The following is an 8,878-nucleotide window of genomic DNA, read 5'->3' on the forward strand; positions in this document are numbered from 1 at the left end:
AACATCAGACGATAGCATCCCAGCCGAGATAAACACAGTTTTCTTTGATTTTTGAGAACTTGAAGCACCAAGTCCCACATGACTTCTTTGACCTGCATTCTGTATATTCTCAAAAACAGTTGAACCGGGGTTAAGCATTCTAACATTTTTCTCAAGAGTATCCAAATCTTTAGACAACTTATTAATTTCAACATTTTTTGAAATTATTTCTTTTTCAAAATTTTCATTTAAATCAGTAAGTTGTTTAATTTCAAAGGATAATTCTTTATTTTTGCTTACCAATGACCGATTTTCATAACACACTTTCACCCATGAACCATACATCTTTTTGTAAGATTCACTCAAGGACTCATCATTCAATTCAGATTCATCACTATCAGAATTTTCTTCATCTTTTTGAAACATTATTCAAGCAAACAATTTTTTCATTTTCAGATTTAGAAACAGGTAAAATAGAGGTGAGAGCGACATTACCTTCCTCATCTTCACTACTTTCAGAGTCATTATCACTCCAAGTAGCAATCATACCTTTTTTGTTCTTTTTCAAGGTGTTTGCACACTCAGACTGGATATGACCAAATCCCTCACATTCCCTGCACCGAATACCCTTTTTATTAGTTTGAAACGGTTTAAGAGAAGAAGGATTCCCTTTTGACATCTTGCCATTGAATTTCTTGTTTCCTATCTTATTCATATATTTTCGAAAATTCTTTGGAAGCATTGCCATTTCATTATCACCATCTTCATCATCTGAAACTTCCTTTTCAGTGCTCTTGAAAGCTATGGTTTTCTCCTTTTCTTTGGAAGTACTTGGCTTGTCTTTTTGACGAATCTTTTGATTTAACTCAAAGGTACGAAGTGACCCCATCAATTCTTCTACCTTCATAGTACTGAGGTTTTTTGCCTCTTCCATAGCAGTGAGCTTAACATTGAACCTGTCAGGGAGAACTCGAACGATTTTTCTAACAAGAACAGAATCATCAAGTTTCTCACCAAGTGCAAAATACTCATTAGAAATATTAGATAATCTCTCATAAAATTCAGATAGTGTTTCAGAATCAGACATTCTAAGGTCATCAAACCTAGTTTGTAACATAATAAATCTAGACCTTTTAACATCTACAGTTCCTTCAAACTGAGTTTGAAGAATTGTCCAAGCATCTTTAGCCGAGACACATGTGGAAACAAGTTTTATAAAACTTTCTCCAACACCATTAAATATGGCGTGAAGAGCTTTATTATTATAGCTGGATAATTTTTCTTCTTCTGTATCCCAAATAAGTTCAGATTTTACAATTGTGCTTCCATCTTCACCTTTTTCAGTAGGAGGTGACCATCCAAACAAAATTGCTCTCCATGCTTTCTCATCTTGAGCTTTTATGAAAGCTCTCATCGTAACTTTTCAATATGGATAGTTTGAGTCATTTAGCAATGGAGGTCGAGACACCGAACTACCTTCTGCAAAGAAAGACATTTCACACAAAACAAATCAAACGGAAAATAACCACAAGATCTCACTAAGAGTTTAGTGAACCGCTCTGATACCAATTGAAATTCCGTTTTTTATGATTACCAACTTAATTATTCAAATTAAATAATTAATTGTTGAACTGTTACAGAAATGTTTAAAACAGACACAAAGACTGTTTGAACTGAAACCAGATATGTTTAAACAATTTGTGACCAGAAGATAAAAACGAACATAAGGTAAAGAATACACGAAATTTTACGTGGTATCAGCAATCTTTGCAGATTGCTACTAGTCCACGAGGCCACGCCCAGAGAATGAAATTTATTAGAAGAATATCTAAACGATTACAAAACCAAATTGACCTATACAAATAAAGACTCCCTCTTGAATTTGTCGCAACTGTTGTAATCTAAACTCCTAATCAAATTTCTGAAGTGCTAAGATCTTGAACTCCCTTCAAATCATAACACTTGCACTTTTCCTCCCGAAAAGTGACTCACGAACAAGACTTCTCCCGAAGCTTGATGAATAATGTCCAAGTGTGTTCAACCTGCATAATTAACACAAAGACAACAATACAGAAGTACACTGTAATAAACCACTAAGAACTTGCTGGACTCAAGTTCTTCACATAACAAAAAGTCTCTCTAAAACTTGAAAATATTTGGAAAATAATATGGCAAGAGAGATAATCAAAAACCAACGACCTAAGGATGATTATATACCCTTTAGAATCCCTTTAGGTCGTGGAAACCAAATCAGAAACCAATCAGTCAATAAATGGAAAATCTTCCAAATCAGGAAAGTCAGAATTTGTTCAAACAGACTGGCAATTCGTTCAAACAGATTCATTGAACCTGGACAATTTTTTAAACCAGTTTCCCTAGATAAATAAGGAAACTATATATACTTTATCTCTGCAAGCTGTACACGATTTCTGGACAAAATAAATCAGATCAAAAAATAAAATAAATACCAATAATTTCCAATTCAAGAAAAGATATTCTTTTATATATAATAATCTGATTATAAAAAGACACATTTTAACAAAACAGGAAACTACCAATTTCAAAAAAATCTTCTTTAATTAATTTTGTTAATATTGTCAAATATGCCAATAAAAGATTTTACAAATATCAAATACTTAAACTTGCAGACGCACTCCATATCCAACCAACTGATTCACCTGACACTTTTGCACTAGTTTGCAAATAAGATCAAATGAAGTCCAATTCATGATCAAATGTGTGACTAATAATCTTAGTCCTCTTTTGGAATGAGACCAAGTAGGCCTCGTCATGATGCCTACTAATTTTGCAAAAATTATTTGTCGCATAATAATAATAATAATAATAAAAATAAATAAGTATATAGTGATTGCTCAAACGAGAATGAGTAAAAGCTAATTGAGCAATGTGGCTACACAAGTCTAACTATGTAACCAACATAACTAACTTTGGCACGTGGCACAGTTTTGTGAAGCATTATTAACATTGCATCTGAGTCCCAATTTTAGTATATTGCTAAAGAAACAATTACATCTGCCTCTAGTTTCCTATCACAGAATTAGGAGTCAAATTGATATTAGCATTGGTTGATTTACAATTTGTGGATATGCGCCATTGAGGATAGGGTACGTGCATGTGTGTATGATCCATGTTGATTTTTGTTGTTGTAAATTCTTACATTGTGATCCTCATCACCTAAAACAATTGTTGTTTGTGGATATGCAGGGAATGAATATGGTGAATCCCACTTTCACTTCCTCTTCCTCTTCTGATCTCTCTGATTTGATCGAAACTACGCATGATGTCTTCCTTAGTTTCAGAGACGGAGATGATACCATTACTGGGGATCTTCATGCTGGTTTATGCCGTGAACACATCAAATCCTACTTTGATGAGGAATCACGTGAGAGAAGTGACGACGAAATTGGATCTCAACTCATGAGAGTAATTAAATCATCGAAGATCGCAATAATTGTTTTATCACAAAATTATGTATCTTCCAAATGGTGTTTGGATGAACTTGTTCATGCACTCCAATGCAGGGAAATAAATAGACAGATTGTTGTACCTGTTTTCCTCAAAACACCATCAGATGTGCCTGGAAGTTATGACACTGCATTTGCTCAACTCAAAAATAGATTTAAAGGTAAGATGGATAATAAGGTGCAGGCATGGAGGGCTGCTTTGAAAGTAGTCACCAGTCTATCTGGATGGGATTCATGTAGCATAAGGTAATATCTCAATTTGTATTGATTATCATTTGATCTTCTTTTTTGCTGTCGAAATTTATGTATGTTTCTTGACATTCTGTTATGGTGACGAATTTTAGGCTCGAGTCTAAACTTGTCAAAATGATTATTGATGATGTTTTGCATACTAGAATTCCGTCGAATCTGAATGTTTCAATCTATTCGCTTCGACACGATGTTTTCCATGAATATGTAAGTATCTTAGGGTCAGATGATGTTGTGATGGTGGGGATTGTTGGGGAGGCTAAAATGGGGAAGACGATGATGGCGAAAGCCATTTACGATGGACTTGTTGAGCCTTTTGATGGCAGTAGCTTTCTTATAGGTGTGAGAAAGAAATCAAAAGAATTAAATGGCATGGTTCAGTTACAAGAGAAGCTTCTTTTTGATATACTTGGAGAGAGAATTACCTTAGCTAGTGAAACACGAGGTGTGGATGCAATAAGAGAAAGACTATATCAAAAGAAGGTTCTAATTGTTCTCGATGATGTGGATGACTTGTCCCAATTGTTTGCTCTAGTTGGAAGCAGAAAATGGTTTGGTTTGGGAAGCAAAATCATCATAACATCTACTAATTTGCCTCTGCTTTGTATCTTTGAAGTGGATCAATTGTTTTTGGCTCAAGGCCTTCCTCTACCGCTTGATATACAGGTAAATCATCAGTAGTTTTTGGCTAGTGAGATATTTTGGCTACCCAACTAAACTAAATCATTTCTTTTTGGGTAGGAAATCTGCGAGCCGTTCCAACAATGTTGTCGAAAGATTCCTGGACTAAAAGAGTATATAAAGAGGCTCTCTTACTTGGTAAGCAGCAGAATAAAACTGGCTTGCGTAGTGTGCGACTTAACTGATCTCATTCTAGTAAGAACAACTTTTATCTATCTTGAATGTAGACCAATAAGAAGGTGAAGTATCTTGAAGAATGTTTGATCAGTGAGCATCAAAACGACACTCTTCAGGTGTTGGTTCTCATGCATTGAACTAGTCCCAGCAAGAACTTTACGTTCAACAAATAATAATAATAATAATAATAATAATGTCTATATATTATGAGTTGCAGCATGGTCAGGGAGATGGACATGCCTTTAATTCATGCACAATGCTTGAGGAAGATGGAACCGCATCAAGTGTAACTATTTCTAAATTTTACTTGACTTTAATATAATTCTTGCTCTAGTTTGATGTGGGTAAATATTGGAAATACATGGTCTCAAGGCTTTGGTTTCATCCATTATGTAATGTTGTTATTCTCAAAGTCTAATATGATGCACTAGCTTAAACTACTTTGGTTGGCTACATATATAGGATTTTCACTTGACATAGTTTTAACTATAGCAGTACTTTCCTATATATTTTTAAATTCCAATGTGTAGAGCAGATATTATATTTTTACTGTGTCATTGTTCCTTTGGTCAACTATAACTTCTTTTGTTACCTTAATTTGGTTTTTCAGGTTGCAATGAGTTCTTCCTTTGTTGAGTCTTCACCAAAATCCTTGTTAAGATCTCTCTCAGGTGACTTAGAGAATAATGGTAAGTGAAGTCTGGCTTGCAATTGAAGGCAATGAAAAATAGTAAAAATAAGAATATTAACATGAAAATTTAGATGAAGGCCAAGAATCTAATTTGCCAACACTATACTATTAACAGGTTTAAATGGAACCATCACAGATTCAAACGCAGACAAAGGAAGAGTTTCACAAGATGTCGATTTTAACACCATCGCAGTGGATCTTGAAGAAATGGAGGAAGCAATGTCAGTGGACAGTTCAAGAAACACTCTAAAGGAGTCTAATGGCACGTTTAGCCATGTTCTTTGTTGTTTCTGCGCAAAGTAGAAGTTGTGCTTTTAGAAATTAATACTTGTTGTTCACAGAGCATGAAAAATTGTTTGACAAGTTATTTTGTGAACAGTTTTTTCAAAGAGGAAAAGTTGGAGATGATTTTGTGAAGATACTACAACCATCAAATCTGAGATTTTTTTTGTTTTTTATTTCCATAGTTAGAAATGTATCTTCTCTAAGTTGCGACATTTCCATAGATTCATTCCTAGTATGAGAACATGATGATGTCAGACAACCCTCCTAATTACCTGAATCTTTGTCCAACTAATTAATTTTAGATGCACAACAATGAAATTGTTGTTGAAGGATTTTAGTAACAATACAAATATAATGAGAGTTTGAGTTGAATAATGCAAGCACTCAATTAATATAGCATGGTTTATAAAAAGAGAATTGCTAAAGGGCACGAGGGGGGCCAACACCACATAACTGTGTCATACTGTTATTGGTGCAATTAATTATCAGGTCCCACATATTTTGATTTAATAAACAATATAGAAAACCGCTAATCACTTATAAGGCGTCACCTCATGTGTTGTTGGACACCTTATGGTGCCTAATAACAATGCTATTACAAAAATAGGGAAAATACTTAAGTAAAATGTGTGAGCACATTCAAATAAACACAAGAATTTAGAGTGATTCGAGCCAAGTAAATTTTATGTCCTTTGATAAGACTTTGTTCTACCTATTTATAGGATTATAGGTCACTATAACACTGAATTAGCCATCAATGTAGCTCTTACAACGTTTTCTTATGGATTAAATAGTTACAAAAATGAATATAAATGAACATGCATTTATTGTGAAATAACGCTCTAGACATTTCAAACCATGATCGAGCCATTTTTGGCCAGGTCGCAAATGTGTGTTGTTGCTCGCCAAAGCAAGCATGTCACACATTTCCCCTAACATTGCCTCAGATATGTGTGTTGAGATTGATTAAATATAATGGTTAAGTAGTCTTATACGAGGTAGTGTACAACACTTAACGATTCACTTAAGTTAAACTAAAAATATGAGTTTTTTGTTGTATTCATCTATAATTGACGTTCTCGGGTCTAAAGTGGGATAATTAGGTATCCAACCATTCCCTAAAAGTTTGGAATCATTTGGAGGTGTTTGAGGGTGATTTTGGCCACCCTAAGTAGTGGAGAGGCAAGATGTCGCAACCTTGTGGTGACATGTCGCCAGAAGGCTTATAAGCCTTATGCTGAAAAACACACAAGTGACATGTCATCTGGAGCCTTTCGGAAAAGGATAAAATGACTCAATTTGAAGTGCTTAAGTGACCTATTCCTATTGGTTTAACCTAACGAAAAATGGGATTTTTAGAGTTGTAAATCTTTGATCACATTTTTCAACTCTCTCTAGCTTTCTAAGAACATTTATTCTCTTCAAGAAACTCACCAAGAATCGCTTAAGTGTGAGTTTCAAAGGCTTGTTAAATCCACTTCTCATTCCATCTTGGTGAAACTTCAAGCAACTTTGCGAAGGCTTGGAATAGAGATTTTGGATAGTGATACCCCTCGTGTATAAGCCTTTTGATGTTCTCTCAAGTTTGAAGACTCAATTGTTCAATTCAAATGTTGTATCTCTCTAAAATCCCAACTCTTTAAGATAGACTATTTTGATTTTGTTTTTGAGTTTCCCATTATATTTTTTTATTTTATTTTTTATATTTCTATTAAATTTTATGTGAGGATTCCATTTATCTAGGAGGTATAGTTCCACTCTCTATTTTACATCATTTTCTAGATTTTGCTTTAATCATTGAATTTTCAAGATTTGTCTTCATACTATGCATGTGATTCTTGATTAGTCTCTAGGGTTTGTATTATTGAGTTTATTCATATTATTCATTATTCATTTAGAGTGTGTAAGCCATAAATTCCCAACAATGAATGGACTCTACTTTGAGACTACGTTGAGGTTGTTCTCGCTATGTGAGTTAAAAATACCTTATAACAATTGCCCCCAGTTCTTCACATTTTTTTGCACTATCCTGGAGAACTATACATCGATGTCCATTATAGAGAGAACTATGATGAATTTTAATCAATGCATTGATTCTCAAGGCAGCGTGTGATAACTGAGATCGTTCTTTTGCTTTGCATGATACATCGCTCCTAGTTCTTCTAAATGCCTCAAGTTCTTCACAATTGTTTGCACTATCCTAGAGAACTATACAACGTGTCCATTCTAGTGAGAACTATGGCAAATTGTAATCAATGCATTGATTCTCAAGGCGATGTGTGATAGCTGAGATCGTCCTTTTTCTTTGCCTGGTGCGATACTTCAACATGTATGTTCACTTTGCACGTTCCCTAATTTGACATTTACCTTAACAATCACCCCCAATTATTCACAATTGTTTGCATTATCCTGGAGAACTATACATCGATGCTCATTCCAATGAGAACAATGATTAATTGTAATAAATGCATTGATTCTCAAGGCGGTGTGTGACAGTTGAGATCGTCCTTTTGCGTGGCCTGATGCGACACATCAATAGGTCTATTCACTTTGCATGTTCCCTAATTGGACATTTACCTGCCCACATGTTGGGCATCGGATGGAGAAACTTTCGATCTTTTACTGCCACGTGTCCAACGATGTATGAGATGTATCTTATTATAAATAAAACCCTTTGTTTTTTTTTTTTTACATTTCCCTCTCAAAAAGGTCAAATATCTTCCCAAATTTCATCCAAAAGTTCTAGAAAAAGTTACACCAATCTTGCTCCAATTTCTTGCAAACTAAAGGTTTCTAGAGTGTGAGAACTAATTTTCGTGCATGATCAATAACTTCCATAATCGTGAGTCCGCTTTTTTGTTTACTTTCTAACTTCAAAAGTAAGTTAATGTAATTTAAGGTACATTTTAGGTATCTCCTATAGCTTAATAATGCAAATTCTTGTATTTTTGTTGCTTTCTTTTGCATGCTCGACTTTTGGTGATGGAAAACTAGGAATTTAGGCATTTTTGTGAATGTGTGGGAACTTTATCTTGAATGCTCGCAAGTTTCTGTATGAACAATTTGAATGCTTACACCTTAGGATACAAACTGCTTTGAATGATCACAGTTCTTACGATATTAACTATTTTAATGCTGACATGTTGACCTTATGTATTGAGTTTGTATAACAACCTTAGGCTTCACACAAGTACTTGAAATTTAAACTTAGATTTTCAAATCATTACATTGTGGATGAGAACACTTTGTACCTTTTGAGTATACACTGAAGTTATGTTTATCATTTTAAATTTCGAGTGACAATAGCTAGAACCTTAACATAGAAGGTGAA

General features: G+C 34.3%; 1 protein-coding gene across 1 annotated transcript; it reads left to right on the top strand.

Moving 5' to 3' along the window:
* The first annotated feature begins 3,213 nt into the window (after positions 1–3,213).
* Positions 3,214–5,565, top strand: LOC133815098 (disease resistance protein RPV1-like). Its single transcript, XM_062247982.1, has 7 exons — positions 3,214–3,710; positions 3,809–4,379; positions 4,455–4,532; positions 4,622–4,687; positions 4,789–4,857; positions 5,182–5,260; positions 5,378–5,565. Exons 1-7 carry the CDS (start codon positions 3,214–3,216, stop codon positions 5,563–5,565), a joined length of 1,548 nt encoding a protein of 515 aa, XP_062103966.1.
* The last annotated feature ends 3,313 nt before the right edge of the window (positions 5,566–8,878 follow it).

Source organism: Humulus lupulus, chromosome 2, assembly GCF_963169125.1.
Source record: "Humulus lupulus chromosome 2, drHumLupu1.1, whole genome shotgun sequence".
Taxonomy (NCBI): Eukaryota; Viridiplantae; Streptophyta; class Magnoliopsida; order Rosales; family Cannabaceae; genus Humulus; species Humulus lupulus.